This window comes from Sinocyclocheilus anshuiensis, unplaced genomic scaffold, assembly GCF_001515605.1.
Source record: "Sinocyclocheilus anshuiensis isolate Anshui unplaced genomic scaffold, SAMN03320099.WGS_v1.1 scaffold272, whole genome shotgun sequence".
Taxonomy (NCBI): domain Eukaryota; kingdom Metazoa; phylum Chordata; class Actinopteri; order Cypriniformes; family Cyprinidae; genus Sinocyclocheilus; species Sinocyclocheilus anshuiensis.
Genome location: NW_015554117.1, coordinates 911,585 through 930,456, shown reverse-complemented (window position 1 = coordinate 930,456; position 18,872 = coordinate 911,585). Strand labels below are relative to the sequence as shown.

The window sequence follows — 18,872 nt, the reverse complement described above, 5'->3', positions numbered from 1 at the left end:
GTTATGTAAGCTAGTTGGACAGAAAAAATTATGTTATTATATTATCTTTTTTCCTAAATGGGCTACTGATGGCTTACCTCCCACTCTCCCTACTTAAGTCACCTTAGTGAAAGTGACTGAAGCGAAATAAAGTGAATAATGTGAAACTGTAATGAAAAGTGTCATTTATCGGCTCATGCTGTATCATTTTTTTTTTTTTTTGGTGAATATTTATTTATTTATCTATTTCAGCGGTGCGCATGATAAACAATCACACACGATTCCGTTGAGTTTATGAATGCAATGACCAATCAGAGGTGTTCAGATTAGTCACCGCTGAAACGCCGGAGATTTGTTCAGTGCCCGCGCTCACTGACTGAATTCTGCACTCTCGCAGATTCTCTCATCATAAACAACAAAGTCCAGATATACGCACAATGTAAGAGATTCATTTAAAAATGTAGACAGCTTTTTTTGAGAGTTTTTAAAAGTCATAATGTTCTTTGATAATGTAAATGTTCTTTGTTTGGTTTCTCCATGTAATTTATTCACTGTGTGAATAAAAGTGGAAATTAAAGCGTAACTTACAATGTTTTATTCAATTGTGATCACGTTAAATACAAATTCAGTAGTATTAAAAATATTTTATGACATGACACCCATATCTGGTACTTGCCTAAAAAGACAGGTTTGTGATGTGTGTAGTTAGTCTACTCTAAACTTTTAGATAATTTTAAGCTTATTTCATTTTCTGTTCATTGTGGATTGCTAACGTTTTCACATATCAATTGTGTTGAAACCTTTGAACACAGAATGACAACAGAGCAGCAGAACAAATGCATTTAAGATGCATTTTCTGTGCTGCAAAGTCAAATTTATGTATGTTAAATGCAATTAATGCAAAATAGGACAAATTCATATCAGGTGGTTCAATGCAAAATGACCTTTACATACACCTGAACTAACACATATTCTTTCAAGTTACAAAAAAACCTTTGCACAGAAATCAAAGCAGATTCAGTTGATTCAATTTCGAATGTACGGTGGCCCAGTAGTGCACAACACAACGAAATTTAAAAAGGAAACATAAGTTTACAACACAACGAAACACAACTATAAGCAAGCCAATGACAATGGTAGCAAGGAAACCAAACTCCATCAAGTGACAAATTTAAAATGACTTCAGTGTGAACTGTGCTTCATACACTGTTACTTACAGTGGCCCAGTTGTGCACAACACAACGAAATTAAACAAGCAAACATAAGCTCACAACACAACGAAATTAAAAAAGCAAACATAAGCTCACAACACAACGAATTTAAAAAAGCAAACATAAGCTCACAACACAACGAAATAAAAAAACAAAAACAAACAAACATAAGCTCACAACACAACGAAATAAAGAAAGCAAACTTAAGCTCACAACACAATGAAATAAAAAAGAAGAAAAAAAGCCACAACACAACGAAATTAAGCCACAACACAACGGAAACAAGTCACAACACAACGAAATTAAGCCACAACAAAACGAAATCAAGCCACAACACAACGGAAATGCTCCGACCACTAGGGGGCAGTGTCGGCACTGAGAAGCCGATTTCCTCGGGACACGAAGAGATTCTCTATGTAAGTAATGTGAGCATAATATGTGTAATTATTTTTTCAATTTGATATTAACTTTTATGAAATTTTTTTTTTTTACATATATTCACAGTCACCGCCCGTGCATCCAGCATCCAGACCGCCTGTGAAAACGCATGCGAGCAATTGCCCGTTTCCACAAACCAACTGCCTTCTAGTGGTCGGGAGCATTTACGTTGTGTTGTGGCTTTATTTAGTTGTGTTGTGGCTTGTTTTCGTTGTGTTGTGGCTTTATTTCGTTGTGTTGTGGCTTGTTTCCGTTGTCTGCACTACTGGGTCACCGTACGAATGAGCTGAAAAAAGCATTTATCTTTCTGTATGAAGTCTTAGAGCAATCAAGAAGTATTGCTAGTACAGTATATTTACTAGTCCAGTATTTACAAAGTCCTTTGGTTTGATCAGTTGGGGCTTGAAATGGGGCTTAAAAAATTTACCTTTGACTGTATCCCAGGTGTGTCTCGTCATCCCCTCCTCCTGTGTGTATAAAAAGTGTTCCCAGTCCCAAGTTCTCTGTCCGCTGTTAAACGTCTTCCTGAGTTCGTCTCCCTTGGTTCCTGTAAATAAAGTCTTGGTAAAGTATTCTCCAGCGTCTCCTCGTTCCTCGTGTGTGTGCATCATGACAACTGACACTAGATGAGACCAAAGATGACACTACTGGATGAGAACTGAACTGAACTGGATAATGACACTATCTTCGGAATGCTGTTTTACAGCAGAAAGTAAAGTCATTTTATAATTGTTTAAATTTTTCAACACTGTTTATTTTACTGTTTATTTCTTTGTAACAGAAAGCGCTATATAAATGAATGAGACTTGACTCATTAGTGATGGACGAGTCTATTGCAGGAATCCAGCAGAGAGGACATTCATTGTTATGATGTTTAAGTTCTTATACTACTAGTTTGTACTACTAAGTTTATCACTGTAATTTCCAATATGATATGAACTGAATTGCATGCAAATGTCAAACAGTTTAACGAACATTTATACAACCTCCCCTTTTAAAAATTACAAGTAGTTAATTTGCATATGGCTGATCCCAGAATAAATATTCTCTCAGTGGGATGGGACCCGACACATCATCTCTGAAGTGCTCAGAAGTGTCTCCCCTTCTCTAACATTCATCATGGTAAGCATGGCCATCATGGTTTTTTAGTTTTGTTGCTTGTTATTTTGTTTATCAGGTTTGTCGTTTTAATTTAGGCATCTGAGCCAATGAGGCTGTTCATCTTCTGCCTGTTTCATCTGTGTATTCAAGGCGATCAGGTGCCAGTGAACACTGAGGTTCTTGCTAAAATGATCCGGTATTTTGATGACAAGTAAGTCAATATTTGCGAGTTATGAGTTAAAAATAAATACAATCCTGAAATGTTTTAATGCTGAATGTACAAAAGCAGCAAAACAATTAAATTGCTTCTCTCTCAAAAACAAGTTTGAGTTTTTAAAAACTGTAATAACTTTGTGATTTGTCTTCTAGGTTACAGCCAACCTTGCATGACATTCCTAATCAGTATTCTGTAGTCATCAGGGTCCCATATCAACAGTGCACAGACAAGTTTAGTCTTGATTCAGTCTTCAGCACGAATGAAGTGAAAAATGCCTTCAATGATTTCAAGACCAATAAGCAACGAAGGATATATGAAGTCACCAAAGACTCAGTCAGTCTAACTGCTACAAAGCCGAGTAGGATGCAAATTAGTTATTCTAAAGAAACACTGCATTCTGAGTATATTCTTATCTATCCTAAAGATGCTGCAAATACATCTCCCCTGGACAAAATTTTGAACATGATAAATGATGATCAGTGTGTTGTTTTGTATACTTACAACTCACCTTGCATAACAAAATGCATTAACGATAAAGATGACAGTATTACATATGGCCTTTCAAACTGGCTAAACACACAGACAACTGGGATTAAAGCTTTCATTTTCCAAGAGATCTGGCATGGTGACTCGACTGCTTCGTCAGAGAATCTGGAAAAGCAGTTTGCAAAGATTAATAATCTAGTGCCTCTCTATCGATGTGTAGAGAATAATAATCAAATGCAATGTTATAAGTGTGGAGATGCTGGCAGTGAGAAGTTACATCAAAATTGTGTGTCTTAAAAAAACATTTAATGTCAATAATCATACTGTTTTTGTATATTAATGAATGATTTTCACATCACTGTATGTATTGGACCTAAATAAAACTTGTTTTGTCCATGCAGTGGCTCCACAACACTGTTCATTAACGATTCATCACTGTGCATATAAGTAATAGTATGTGTGTGTGTGTTCTAGTATATGGTTTATGAGGACACAAATGTGTATAATTACATGGGTACTACAACGTAAGCATGGTTTATAAGGACACTTCCTGTGTCCCCATAATAAGGCACCTTAAATTCTAATGTTTGCCTTTTATAAAATATGCGACAACATGTCCAAACCAGATGCAATGTCATATACTTCCAGTAACAAGAAAATTGTCTGTCCACATATTGAAATCGGTCTTTTGACACTGAAAGTGTACAATAACAGCCCTAACCGGTGTGAATAAACCTTGATGCTGCTTGTATCGGCCAAAGGTTAAAAAAAAAAAACTTCAGTGAAACACGAACAAAGTCAAGAGAAGAACACTTGATCTATTGTTGCTCTTCATTTTTCAATGAAACTTCAGGAAAAAAAAATCTGTCTGGTACATAACCAGTTTGGTATAAATACATATCATAAATCCAAAATTCCAGTGATGGTATGACAAAAACAATGAGCTTTGCCATTAAATGACAAGTCTGACAAGTCAATGCAGAAGATATGAACTAGTTCACACTTTTGGGCCTGTTATCAGTTATCTTAAGCAAAAGTGAGAAGCACAAAATCTCAACCACTCTAGTTAAACACTGAGCAGATTTGTAAATTATTAACCAGTGAGGTCTTTATATATGCCGCAATTCCTCCTGACCATCAGCATATCAGAAGAGAAACAACAGCGCTTCAGATCTGAAAATATAAGCATCTTCTTCCTCATAATTCAAGCAGTCACAATGGTAAGTTTCAATTCAGTGAGTGTACTCTCTTTTCTATTGTTAAACACTCTTGTCCTTCATATCACCCCTGCAAGAATTTAGCACAGGTTTTGTGCTGAAATAAGTGATGTTTTCACTTTAGGCATTGTTGAGGGGTCTCATCGTCCTCTGCCTGCTTCATCTGTGTGTTCAAAGCATTCAGGGCGATGTGAGCCCTGCTGCCCTGGCTAATATGATCCAGTATTTTGATGTCAAGTAAGTCAGTTTTTTATCAAGTGTATCGATAGTTCAGTTTTAAATGAGTAAAATACATTTACATGCAGTCTGAATGTAAAAAATGCACGAGGAACAAGGTAAATACAGTGCTTCATGAGAATTGTGATATTGTGTTGTCTTACAGTGTCCAGCCAAAGGCTGATGCTCAGTATGCAATAGCGATCTCTGTCCCACAGGATCAGTGTACGAAAGAAGGAGCTGTAATCGAGACTGTGTTCAGCAAGGAGGATGCAAAATATGTAAAAGATGTTATCACTAAAGGAGAGAAATGTGTCCTCTGCACAACGTCAAGCAATGTCATAGCTACGAGGCCAAATGGAACGACAAAGGAACATTCTGAGCATATTCTGCTCTATCCACTCGGTAATTCTCCCATGGACAAACTTTTAAAAAAGACAGATCAGAATAGCTGTGTAGTTTTCTATTCGTACAACTCACCTTGTGTGACAAAGTGCATACAGAACACAGACAATATTTTGGATGGCCTTTCGAACTGGAAAAATATGCGAAAAGAAGGAATGAATGTTTTTGTCTTTGAAAATATTTGGCAGAAGGACGCCTGGAGGAAGGATATGGAAAAAGATCTCCTACAGATTAATGCAGAAGTCCCTCTTTATCGGTGTAATAGAAAAAATGTGATGGAATGTCAGAAATGTGTGGAAAAAAACACTGGGAAGGTAATTCCTTTCTGTCTGCCTGAAAAGAAATCAATATTTTTGTATTTCCAGAAAATGCTTTTGTCAGTGATCAAAAGCTGGCGTGTTAATGAATGATTTCCGCCTTGTATCTTTCCTAAAACTTATTTGCCCAGCATACATTGGGCTATGAAATCAAAATTATTGCTCACCGTAAACACACATCTTTGAATTATTATTCTTGAACACCTGTTCAGTGCCTAATAAAAAATAATCATGGGGCCTACATGTGTCTTTTGTCGACTGCCAAAATATTTATAAAAATTTGTGTAACTTTGCAAACATATTAAGTTCTACTCATGCTTATCTAGTTTATTTGCTGTTGAAAGCTTCTTTCAAAGATTTAATGTCATTAATTTAGCGTGCAAGACGCAATAAAATTGCCTATTTATTAAGTCTGTTGTGTAGAGAAATGGTCACTAGATGGCGATTTAAGATCAGTGCATAATTCATGGGGCCAGAAACACATTGTAAAAAGTGGTAACCTGCAAGTGTTACCTTAAAGTGCTATTTGTACCTGATTTAACATTTATATTTTGTTTTGTTGGAATAAATTAATGTACATATTGGTGCAGTGATGTTAAATAATACTTTTGACTTGAATAAAACCAGTTAATTTAGATTCAGAAAGAGCTTTACTTTGTTTACACATACAAGGAGTTTGTTTTGGTGACAGAAGCTTCCACAGCACAAACAGAAGACAGTGACAAGACAAGACACTGATAATAAAATGAATAAATATAGGATAAATAAACAGGAAATAAAAACAACAGACAGGAAGAACTAACAAAAACATTAAAACAACGCTCCGTTTACTAATGTAACCTCGGTTCCCTGAGATAAGGGAACGAGCATTGCATCGCTGACGCTATGGGGAAACTCCTGTTTACTCTGTTACTGAAGCCTGGTTTGCTCATGTTTGTGTAGCAGCACAAACCAATGGCACTCTAGCCTGCCAGAAGGGGAGGAGCCGACCGCTATATAAGTTGGCTCAGAGCGCCATTTCATCAGAATCTTTCGACTGAAGCGACAGTCATCGATTCTCGTGCAGCCTTATAGCACGGCAACTGTAAAATTGGCACGGCAACTGAGCGTTCCCTATCGAACGGTCTCTCCTGTTGCATTGCTGACACTATAGGGAATGCATCCAACAACGCATGCTATAAGCAGGTGCAGAACGAAGCTGGTCTGTGAGCCCAGCCCTGGAGCGCTTGTACTGAGGACTCCTGTAAGCATGAGCACATAAAGAGACCCGAGCCTTTAGGCTGAGGACTACATAACCTTCTCCACTTGCAAGGGGATTAGGTAGAATTTAAGCAGACAAAATCCATGCCAGCAGGGCAGGGATGTCCAAGTTATAGAATCTGTCAAAGGTAGACGGCGACGACCAACCGGCGGCCGCACAAATCTCACCAAAAGAAATCCCGCTGGACCAAGCCCATGAGAAGGCCATTCCTCTGGTGGAGTGGGTCCTCACACCTATAGGGCACTGCAAGCCTGCTGAGGTGTAAGCCAAGGCTATAGCATCCACTATCCAGCGTGATAAGTCTCTGCTTCGTGACCGGCAGCCCTTTAGAGCGGCCTCCGAAGCATACAAAGAGCTGCTCTGAGTGTCTGAACAGATCAGAGGGCTCAACATACACTCTAAGGGATAGAACTGGGCAGAGTGGATTGGGACCCTGCTCACCGTCTGCAATGGGGAATGCTAGAAGGGTGATAACTTGAGCTCTGAATGGAGTAGAGAGCACTTTTGACACATAGCCGTGTCTCGGTTTGAGGTCAACTCTACAGTCGTTAGGCCCAAACTCAAGACAGGAAGCACTGACTGACAGTACTTGCAAGTCACCCACTTGCTTGACCGCGGATCAAAGAGAGGGCCCCGTAGGGCCATGAGGACTATAGACAAGTCCCAAGTAGGCACAGTATGAGGGAGAGGTGGATTTAATCTCTGAGTTCCCCTCAGAAACTTAACGACTAGGTCGTTTCTGCCAACTGACTGGACAGCCACGAGAGAATGATTCGCCGTGATGGCTGCCACATAGACTTTGAGTGTGGAAGGGGTGCACCCCTTATCCAACAGCTCTTGTAAGAAGGTTACCACGTGGGACATGCCACAAGAGGACGGGTCCAGGCTCCATGCTGTACACCAGTCAATGAAGACTGACCATTTAAGGGTGTAAAGGCGTCTTGTAGACGGTGATCTAGCCTCTAAAATGGTGTTCATCACACTCGTGGGGAGCTGCAAAGTCTACCGTCGAGGGGCCAACATGAAGGCTCCACATCTCTGGCTGGGGACGCCTAATCATGCCCTTTGCTTGCGAGAGAAGGTCCTTCCTCAGTGGTATTGGCCAAGGAGCTGCCGGTAGCAGCAGGATCAACTCTACATCTCATCAAGGGAACTACATCTGATTCCTCTAGAGTGGGGCCACCAGGAGAACTGAGCATCCGACTTCCCTGACCCGTCTGATGACCTAAGGAAGCAGGGCAATCAGAAGGAAGGCGTACAGGCGAGCGCTGGGCCAATCATGGACCAGGGCATCTCGCTGTCTCGAGAAATAAATTGGGCAGTGAAAGTTGTCTTCTGAGGCGAAGAGGTCCACCTCTACTCTCCCGAAGACAGACCAAATCATTTGAACCATATGAGGATGTAGACTCCATTCTCCTGGAGATACGTTGTCTCTAGACAGCATGTCTGCCCCTTGGTTCAGTCTGCCCGGCACATGAGCTGTTCTGAGTGAGAGGAGTTTGCTCTGTGCCCATAACATTAGGCTCCGAGCCAACCTGTGAAGGGAGCATGACCTGAGACCGCCTTGGTGATTGATATAGGCTACCACTGTCATGTTGTCTGAGCGGAACAGGACGTGGTGCCCCCTTAAGGCCGGCAGGAAAGTTTTTAGGGCCAGAAAAAACTGCCATCTTCTTGAGGCAGTTGATGTGTAAGCGCTACTCCAGGTTTGACCAGAATCTGAACGCCAGCCTGCCCTCGTACAGAGCTCCCCAACCCAAGTTGGAGGCATCTGTCATGACTACCTTCCATCTGGAGGTCAGTCCCAACGGGACGGCTGGTTGAAACTAGTGTTAATTTTGTCAGCTATTTTTAATTTAGTCTTAGTCTTAGTCTTGTGTCAAATGTAACTTTTAGTTTTTATCATATTTAGTCAACTTGTCCTGTTTTAGTTTTAGTCAAGTTTTAGTCGACTAAATGTCTGAGCATTTTAGTCTAGTTTTAGTCAGTGGAAACTTACACATTTTCGTCATATTTTTTAGTGACGAAATATTTTTTAGTCATATTTTTTAATGATGAAAACGTACACATTTTCGTCACTAAAACAAATTCCTCGTATGTGTAAACATACCTGGCAATAAAGCTCATTCTGATTCTGATTCTGATATTTTCGTCTTACTTTATAAATGAAGTAAGAATGATAAACATTATTATTTTGCTCAATTTAATTGCAATGATTGATGTTATTTGGGTAAATTTTATTTTACATTTCATCAGAAGTTTCTCTTTCACCAATAAGCACAATTTAATAGAATATTGACTCATATGCATGGTTTATTTTAATTAATCTAGTGTACAGATTTATAACAGGATATCGATTAGAGGCTAAATCAGGGGTGGGCAAACTTGGTCCTTCCAGGCCACTTTCCTTCAGAGTTTAGCTTCAACCCTAATCAAACACACCTGAACCAGCTAATCATTGTCTTCAAGATTACTAGAAGGCTACAGGCAGGTGAGTTTTATCAGGGTTGGATCAAATCTCTGCAGGAAAGTGGCCTGGAAGGGCCAAGTTTGCCCATCACTGGGCTAAATAAACACCAAAGACTTTAGACATACACTCGCCCTGTCTACATAATGAAAACTGGTGTAACAAAATCCTACTCTCAAATATTATAACAGAGAAATTCATAATAGTAATTCCAATAATTCCAAATAGCATTACTGTTTCTCTTTTAAAACAATGGCAAAAAATACTTATGCCGCACAGAGGTTGCGTAAGTAACGTTACAATCAGCAAACCACAATCGCAAACAATACAGTCGAGATCCATGACAACACAGACTGGCTAAATGACACTTTAATTTAAGCAGAATACCTCAAATGGAGATCGCTGAACTCCAGCGATCATGGCGCCTCTGCAGAGAGAGCATGTGTGAATGGTTGCCAGATTGCATAAAGCAAAAAGCTGGGCAGAGTACGTATCCATGTAATAACAGAAAAGCTCTGATTGAGGGATTTGAGCTGTTGATATCTGGCAACCGCAAACATGAACGCTCACATAATAGAGTATTTTACAGCAGTCTGAAATGTTTTGGCTCCACTTAAAAAAAAATTAAAGGTTTTGGTAAAGTTTTCATTCTTTTAACTACATTTTAGTTTCCTCTTTTTTTTGTCAACACTATTGCATGTTGATATAGTCTCAGTTATCATTTAATGACCTTATTATCGTCTCGTCATCATCTCGTTTTAGTCAGGGGAAAAAACTTTGTTGACGAACATTTTTTTGAACCAATACAGGAATCACAGAGGAAGCGGCTGACATGAGGTGGAGTATTCTCTGGAAAGCCCTGAGAAGTCTGAATGACACCATTAGCCGCTGAATTATCAGGGAGTGTTCCGGTGTAATCCATGCCCGCATCTGGGCAGAATCAATAACTGTCCCCAGAAAGATTACTCACTGGAAATAGAATTTTACTCCAAGTTGCTCCAGGTGGCTAAGCAGTAGCGACCAGTGAGCGATGAGTTCCTATCCCGATCTGTCTAAGACCAGCCAATCGTTTAGGTAATTCATAATGTGGATTCCCATCTGTCTCATAGGGGAAGGAGCCACGTATGTACACTTCATAAAGTGCTTAGGTTTCTTGGAGCGAGGAAGTAGCGTCTGTAAAAGCCTGACTCGCTATTTGCTAGAGGAACCGTTTCCATGGTTTCTTTTGCAAGCAGAGTTTACACTTCAGACCGGAGAACACAAGTATTCTTGTCCTTTACCGAAGTTTGAATAATGCCTCTGAAGCGAGGTGGCCTGTGAGCGAACTGGAGCGAGTAGCCTCATTCCACAGGGTTGGAGCGCTTAGGCAGGAAGTGGCGCATGACCTGCGATGACTTCTGAGCTGCAACGAAGCGCTCTCACATCTGCCAGGCAGATGGCAGGTAGAGGTGTGCAGCGACCGCCTCATCTCGAGGGGGGGCTTGCCACACCTTCTTACTTCAGCGCCATCAACCGAGGTGAGCGCGGCAGAATTATAAATGTGGACACGTGCCGAGTAGGAGCATGCCACACCTTGGTGAGTTCATCGTGAACCTCTGGGAAAAAAACGGTATCGGTCTCTAGTGGGAGATTTGTTGACGACAGCCCAGCGGGCATTATTCGACTAAACGGCAACGGGCAGGCTCTTCCAGAGCCGACCAAGCTAAGCCGAGATTCTCCACAGCCTGGTGAGAATGCAAATCAGTTCGCTCTCCACCGGCCCATAATAACCCATTGTTTTGCTGTTATCAAGCCTCTCATTAACACACACACAACTTGATCCTAGAGAATTAGTTAATTACAGACCAATCTCAAATCTCCCTTTTCTGTCAAAAATACTAGAGAAGGCAGTATCCTCTCAGCTATGTTCCTTCTTAGAGAGAAATGGTTTCTGTGAGGATTTTCAGTCAGGATTTAGACCGTATCATAGTACTGAGACTGCTCTCATCAGAGTTACAAATGACCTGCTCTTATCATCCTATCGTGGTTGTATTTCTTTATTAGTGCTACTGGATCTTAGCACTGCGTTTGACACTATCGACCACAACATTCTTTTGAGTAGACTACAAAATTATGTTGGCATTAGTGGAATTGCATTGTCATGGTTCAAATCCTACTTATCTGATCGTCATCAGTTCGTAGCAGTGAATGATGAGGTATCATATCAATCACAAGTGCAGTATGGAGTACCACAAGGCTCAGTACTAGGACTGTTGCTTTTCAAGCTTTACATGTTACCCTTGGGAGATATCATCAAGAAACCTGGTGTTAGCTTTCACATGCTGATGACACTCAGCTCTATGTTTTGTTGCGGCCCGATGAAACATATCAATTTGCAAAACTAACGGAATGCATAGTTGATATAAAAACTGGATGACTAGTAATTTTCTACTGCTAAATTCTGAAAAAACAGAGGTTTTAATTACTGGACCAAAAACCTCTGAATGTAATAACCTAAAACACTGTCTAAGACTTGATGGCTGCTCTGTTAATTCTTCGTCATCAGTTAGGAACCTAGGTGTGCTATTTGATAGCAATCTTTGCTTTGAAAACCATGTTTCTAGCATTTGTGCTCTCAATGTCAAATGCAAATTTGTTAATTCATGCGTTCATGACCTCAAGGTTAGATTATTGTAATGCTTTATTGGGTGGTTGATCTGTGCGCTTAATAAACAAACTCTAGCTGGTCCAAAATGCAGCAGCTAGAGTTCCGGAAGTACGACCATATTAGCCCGGTTCTGTCAACTCTGCACTGGCTCCCTATTGAACAACGAATACATTTTAAAATCTTGCTAATTATTTATAAAGCCCTGAATGGCTTAGCTCCTCAATATTTGAGCGAGCTCATATCGCATTATATTCCTTCACGTCTGCTGCGATCTCAAAACTCTGGCCATTTGGTAATAGAATATCAAAATCAAATGCAGGCGGCAGATCCTTTTCCTATTTAGCGCCCAAACTCTGGAACAATCTACCTAGCGTTGTTTGGGAGGCAGACACCCTCTGTCAATTTAAATCTAGATTAAAGACCCATCTCTTTGACCTGGCATACACATAATACACTATCACATTTCTATAATTCAGATCCATTAAAGGATTGTTAGGCTGCATTAATTAGGTCAACCGGGACCACTTCCCATAACACCCGATGTACTCCCCACATCGTAAGAAGAATGGCATCTACGCTAATATTAGTCTCTTTCATTCTTATTCAGAGGTCACCATAGCCATACAGATCCAGTCTGAATCCAGATCAGATGGTCACTGTAGCCACCCATATCCAGTCCATATCCAGACCAGGTGGTGGATCAGCACCTAGAGACGACCTCAACAGCCCTGAATGTCAGCGGAGACCAAGTCAACTAGATGCGCCCCAGAGACAGATCCCCTGCGAAGACCTCATCACCTCGATGACCATTCGCACAAGACAATGGGAACCAGACAAGTCCTCTGCACCTGTGTTGCAGCCTGGAATTAAACCACGCCATGCTGGTTTCGTCTGGCCAGAGGAGAACTGGCCCCCTGACTGAGCCTGGTTTCTCCCAAGGTTTTTTCTCCATTTCTGTCACCGATGGAGTTTTGGTTCCTTGCCACTGTCACCTTTGGCTTGCTTAGTTGGGGACGCTTGACTGATTACACAGACACTATTGGAAGTCACATCACTGAATCATCAATGAACTGACTTTAGCTGGAATAATGACTCTTTGTTATTGTCTTCTTGCATTATTGACAAACTCTTTTCCTGTTTGTCACTGTAAAGCTGCTTTGACACAATCAGTATTGTATAAAGTGCTATACAAATAAAGGTGATGACTTGACTTGACTCTTTAACCTGCCATACACATAATACACTATCGCATTTCTATAATTCAAATCCATTAAAGGATTGTTAGGCTGCATTAATTAACACCCGATGTACTCGCTACATCGTAAGAAGAATGGCATCTACGCTAATATTAATCTGTTATATTCTTATTCCGAGATCACCGTAGCCACCCAGATCCAGTCCATATCCAGACCAGATGGTGGACCCGCATCTAGAGATGACCTCTATAGCCCTGAATGTCAGCGGAGACCATGTCAACTAGATGCGCCCCAGAGACAGATCCTCTGCGAAGACCTCGTCACCTTGACAACCATCGGCACAAGACCATGGGAACCAGACAAGTACTCTGCACAATCTGACCACACCACGCTGGTTTCGTTTGGCCAGAGGAGAACAGGCCCCCCCGACTGAGCCTGATTTCTCCCAAGGTTTTTTCTCCATTTCTGTCACCGATGAAATTTTGGTTCCTTGCCACTGTCGCCATTGACTTGCTTAGTTGGGGAAGAGAGCTGAACTGGATGATGACATCACTGAATCATCAATGAACTGACTTTAGCTGGAAAAATGACTATTTGTTATTGTCCTCTTACATTATTGACAAACTATTTTCCTGTTTGACGCTGTAAAGCTGCTTTGACACAATCAGTATTGTATAAAGTGCTATATAAATAAAGGTGTCTTGACTTGACTTTGCAAGACTCGTGCTCTCGCAGTGAGAGCAGCCTGTCCCCGTGATCGCAGCCTCAGCGTGGACGTGGTCCAGACATATCCAAATCTGAAGCTGTCAGTGATAATAATCTTCAGTGACAGCATTCTCTTTCAATCCGCCTCAAAAGATCAAACCGCTCGTGAGACGAGGGACACTGATGCTCACGTGTAAACACACTGGCGGATCAAAGTGCTGCGTGCATTCTCCTCTGATCCGCCTAAAGGATAAAACCGCTCATTGCAGACGAGGGGTGCTGATCTTCTCATGAAAAACATTCATCGACCTTCATTGAAGAAGGCGATCCACGAGCGAAGCAAGACTCGACTCATGTTCTCGCAGTGAAAGCTGTCTGTCTCAGTGAGCGCAGCCTCAGCGTGGGTCTGGCTCAGGCAAGCGGCGCACTCGAATCCGAAGTTGTCAGCGCTAAGGAATCATCGGTGACAGCATTCTCCTCTGATCCACCTAAAAAGATCAAACCACTCGATGCAGAAGAGGGGTGCTGATCCTCTCACGTAAAACACACCGGCAGATCAAAGTGCTGCGGGGAGAGTGAGCACGCACGACCTGTGCTGGCGTGAGAGCACTCAAGCCCGGTTTGCTCAGCCCCGTGACTCCACCATTTTTTTTCCGAGCTCGCTGAGAGAGGAGAAACAGGAGAGCGGGGTCGCCTTCATTGAAGAAGGCGATCTGCGAACGGAGAAGGGCGAGACTGTGCGAAACAAAACCATCCCAATTGCTATTCAAAACTAGCCCAAAACTAGCCCAATCACTTTTTTTTACGAGGTTTCCCCACGGACTTGGCTAACTGCAAATGTTTCAATAATTATTTCTTCAACAGCATTCATTTTGAAGCATGAAATGGTCTAAACGCTGGTTAAATTAATAATTAATTCAACATGCATAACATGACATTTTACTTCTATGGAAACCGTAATGCTAGTAAAACGCCATAGAATTTGCACAATCTTTAAAAGTCTGAAATAGATGTAGCTCAATCAGGACATTAAAAAATATACACATCAGAAAGTATTCAGAGAAATAACGCTGACTACATACGGTATGGGCTTAAAAGACATGAAGCTTTATTTCCAAGATTTGAATTTTGAAACAACATAGAGCAATATAGTAACAGAGGCTTGAATTATATTATTTATTGTATATATCCGAATCAATTTCTGATACTAATACCAGATATATGTTCTTGTTTAATATTTCCTGCATAATTACGTGCATAAAGAAATATATTTTGTGTTGGATAAATAACCTGTGTCGGCAGTGCGCAGCAGACACAACCACCTAAACGATTTCAATATAACGCTTATCCTGCCCAAAAAGACCATAAACATTACAGATAATGTCTGAAGTAAAAATTTATTTACATACACATATCTTAAAAACTAATCATTTGTGTGACTGATGCGCTTCAAATCGGGTGATTTTAGGTCAGTGTTTTAGCTGTCAGTCAATGATGCCCTTTGTCGGTAGGGAATAGCAATATGGCCGCTCGAACACTTCCGGTGGTTTCACCACCGAATGGCAGTTTAGAACACAATGAGCGATCCAGTCATTATATAGATCAGTGGGGCTCACTGTGGAGGAAATTTTATTTTCTGTATTATTTGCTTCACTGTACTAAAGATTGTTCTTTAGACTGTCTCAGTTTGCTTCAGTATGCTTGAGTTTTCGATGAGCTGAGAGATAACAGGAAATCTATTTGTGTATGTGTGCAAGACAAGTGTGTTAGACAGAAATGTTATTTTAGTTTCTTAGACGTCCTGGCTACTTAGAAAATGATTTGCATTAAATTCTTAGAAACGCATCTGGAGGATATAGTTAGGCACCTTAAATGGACATATATGTTGAATATGCATTATGATTGGATGGGATCAAAGCATCCGCATTTGATGAAGGTATAAATGTTGAGTTTGGGTGTTTCCTCCTGGTTGCAATCTACAGCTAACCCTGAATGACTGTATGAATGTAGACCTTTTCCTGCAGGAAATAAATATTCAATAGACTTTTGTCTCATACCTTTACTGAAAGAGAAAATTGCCACGACACTCACCCTATCTGACGATGATCTGTGGGTAGGGTTAAATCAAGGTCTTTGGTTAAATAGGTGGAGTGACTGCATTTCGACATATGCATTACTAGCTAGTATAGCTACTAAAAATATCCTACCTAATGAATCGAAATGTTGATATTCCGTCTGGTGGTGCTGTTTACACGACTGCTAAGGAATGTAAGTAAATGTTAACCTAAGAGAAACATCTGACATCAGCATCCTTATTTACTTTTTAAATGTTTACTGTATAATTTAGGCTTCACTCGTTTTTTTTTACCTCAAAATCAGTTTGAGTAGGCATTTTTTAAACAGCAGAAACAGCAAGAAGTATTGTTAAAAGCATATATATATATATATATATAATATATATGATGACATAAAATGCTAATAATTAAAAAAAAAAAAAAGAAGAAGTAAATATCAAAACTCAAAAAACTGTTTGATCAGGCGTATTTGCTGAGCTCCCAACCCAAAGGGGAATGGAAAAGATGCTGGAATTTACCTCATATTAAATTTACAGAGGAAAAAAAACTGAAAGGCCATGGCAGACCATTTACTTCCATGGATTTAGTTTACGCTGACTACCCTGCAGGAAATGTCAGGACTGTGTTTCTCAAAAGCATCTCTATGCCTTGATAAATGTAGGCTCACAAATATTATGTTTGCTTGTATAACATATAAATATGTATTATTCAGTTTTAAATTTTGGCACAAGTTCAGACTGACGGCAGAAGGTCTGGGAACCTTGGCCACTTTGAATGGCCAAGGACCGTCCAAGAGGCCATATGACTGACAGGTAAAGCAACCAATCATGTTTCGTTTTGTGCTGCGCCATGTTTAGGGGCGTGGAAATGTCTCCACAATAACAGACCGGTGTGTAAAATTCTTAGACATGTTTTAACAAGTCTATGCCGCAAACTTTACATATTTCACATATTTTTGAAAATCCAGCGTTTAGTTGATCGTGATAAGAGCTCATTGTCACAGGTCTCCCGGAAATCCTGTAGAATTCAACCAATCTGATGATGACTTTGAAACTCCTGAAGTATTTCCAATTTTGTGTGCCATATGCATCAGACGGTCAGCCAACAGTCTGTGGGTATGACGTCTGAGGCTGAGACTAAGTAAATATTTACTCTTATGTGTATTCACAGTTTTGCTTTTGATTTACATATTGCACACATAGACATTGACCACAGGCTTCTGGGTCTTTACATTTTTAGACAGTCTGAAATCACTGGTTTCCTCAAGACAACAACAACATATTAACAAAAATTACACTCTGTAATGAGAATTATTGGCATTAAAGAAAAAAGGAATCATCTCTAACAATGTTGCCAGCAACTCTGGCATAGCTGCCAGCAATTTTCTTTTCCCAGAAGTTCCCAAATGTTTGAGGAAACTTTGGAATTTTGAAAAATGAATGAGAGACAAACATTTTATTGAAATCAATAATAACAAACACTTAGACTTGGTGATGAGAAATGACAGACGGCATATTATTTCTGTGTATTTCAGCAGATGGTGTCAGTAGAACACGTTTTTTTCCCCCCAAAGTGTCAGATGAGATTTTGTAGAGATTAGAATGAATATAATTTATTATAACAGACATGCACATTCACAAAACAAATGAAACATGTTGTATGATGCCTCTGACAGGAATTGTGCAATTGTCTGATGTCCAAATGGAAGACAACAGCAGTTCACATGTAAGACACTTTCAATAAATGATAAAAAGATTGTGGTTTACAAAGTAAGTGAAAACATTCTTTAGTTTGAAGGTGACAAATTTAGCTGATGTGCCCTCAAAAGTATGTTTGTGTTTGTGATTTTGACATTTGGGTGGAGGAGAATTACACACATAAGGAGATGCTTAAACCCTGCCAAAGACCTCAGTGAAAGAGTGAGAGATCATGTAGCTTCCATTGATCTTGTAATGATGCTGATGAAGAGGGCCAGTCAAAGGTCCAGGATCATAAATAGTCTCTACATCACTAGCATCTTCACTCTTGCCTCTGAAGAAGACCTGAACCTTCAGCATCAATGGCAAGTAATGTTTTATACGCTGTTTTTCATTCAATTTGTTAGATATAATAATTTACTCTTAATCATAAAGGCCCTTCATTGGCATTGATGGTTCCATGTAAATCTTTCTATTCCACAAAAGGCTCTTTACAGCAAAACAAAGGTTCTTTAGGTTATTAAAATGTTCTTTACACTAAGAAAAAAGTGTTTTTAAGGAACTGTCAGTGTCAAGTGTTACATTTATTTATTAAGTAGTGTGTGCACATGTTTTATCTCTTTAGAAGATCATTGTGTTTCTGAATGGATTCCTGCTGCTCTTTCTGCTTCATTGCTGGACAGAAAGTGTGGAAGAACAGAAGATGAACCTTACAATTCTTGCCCGAATAATTGACTTTGAGCAGAAGTGAGTATAGCGCTGTAACGGGGCTGACGAGACGTGAGACATGCGGATCCATGTGCAAGCTTTATTAAAGCAGAGAGATCAGAAACACAGGCAGGGTTGAACAATGGCAAACAGGTATATGGCGGGCAAGACACAAGAATAGTCCTAGGGCTAGCGAAGGTCAACGAACGGCGAACAGAATCAAAAGGGCAAGACTAAAGGGATAAATCCAAGGAAACAGGCAAAGATCAGAAACCGAAAAACAGACAAGACAAGGCTAGGCTAGGCTAGGAAGCTAACGAGGGCTCTGTAGAGTAGCTATCACACGATGAGCGATAAGCGCATACAATACTCGGCAGCTTGACGGGGATCAGAGTGAGTGTATAAATAGGGAAGGTGTGATTGATGGCAGCTGTGTGCAATCAGTGCTGTGTGCAATCAACTGTGTGTAATCAGTGCAATGGATGATGGGAACTGTAGTCCGGGTGAAGTGCAACAGTTTGTGTAGTGC

At 40.3% G+C, this 18,872-nt stretch overlaps 1 protein-coding gene across 2 annotated transcripts; it reads left to right on the top strand.

The window, feature by feature from the left end:
- Positions 1-4,577: 4,577 nt before the first annotated feature.
- LOC107669886 (uncharacterized) lies at positions 4,578-5,815 on the top strand. 2 transcript variants are annotated; one of them, XM_016462318.1, is made up of 3 exons: positions 4,578-4,652; positions 4,774-4,886; positions 5,032-5,815. In XM_016462318.1, the coding sequence occupies exons 1-3, from the start codon at positions 4,650-4,652 to the stop codon at positions 5,678-5,680; spliced, it is 765 nt and encodes a 254-aa protein (XP_016317804.1). In that variant the 5' UTR covers positions 4,578-4,649; the 3' UTR covers positions 5,681-5,815. The 2 variants fall into 2 exon arrangements, with proteins under 2 accessions (XP_016317804.1, XP_016317803.1); XM_016462317.1 differs by having other exon boundaries at positions 4,578-4,656; positions 4,772-4,886.
- Positions 5,816-18,872: the final 13,057 nt, after the last annotated feature.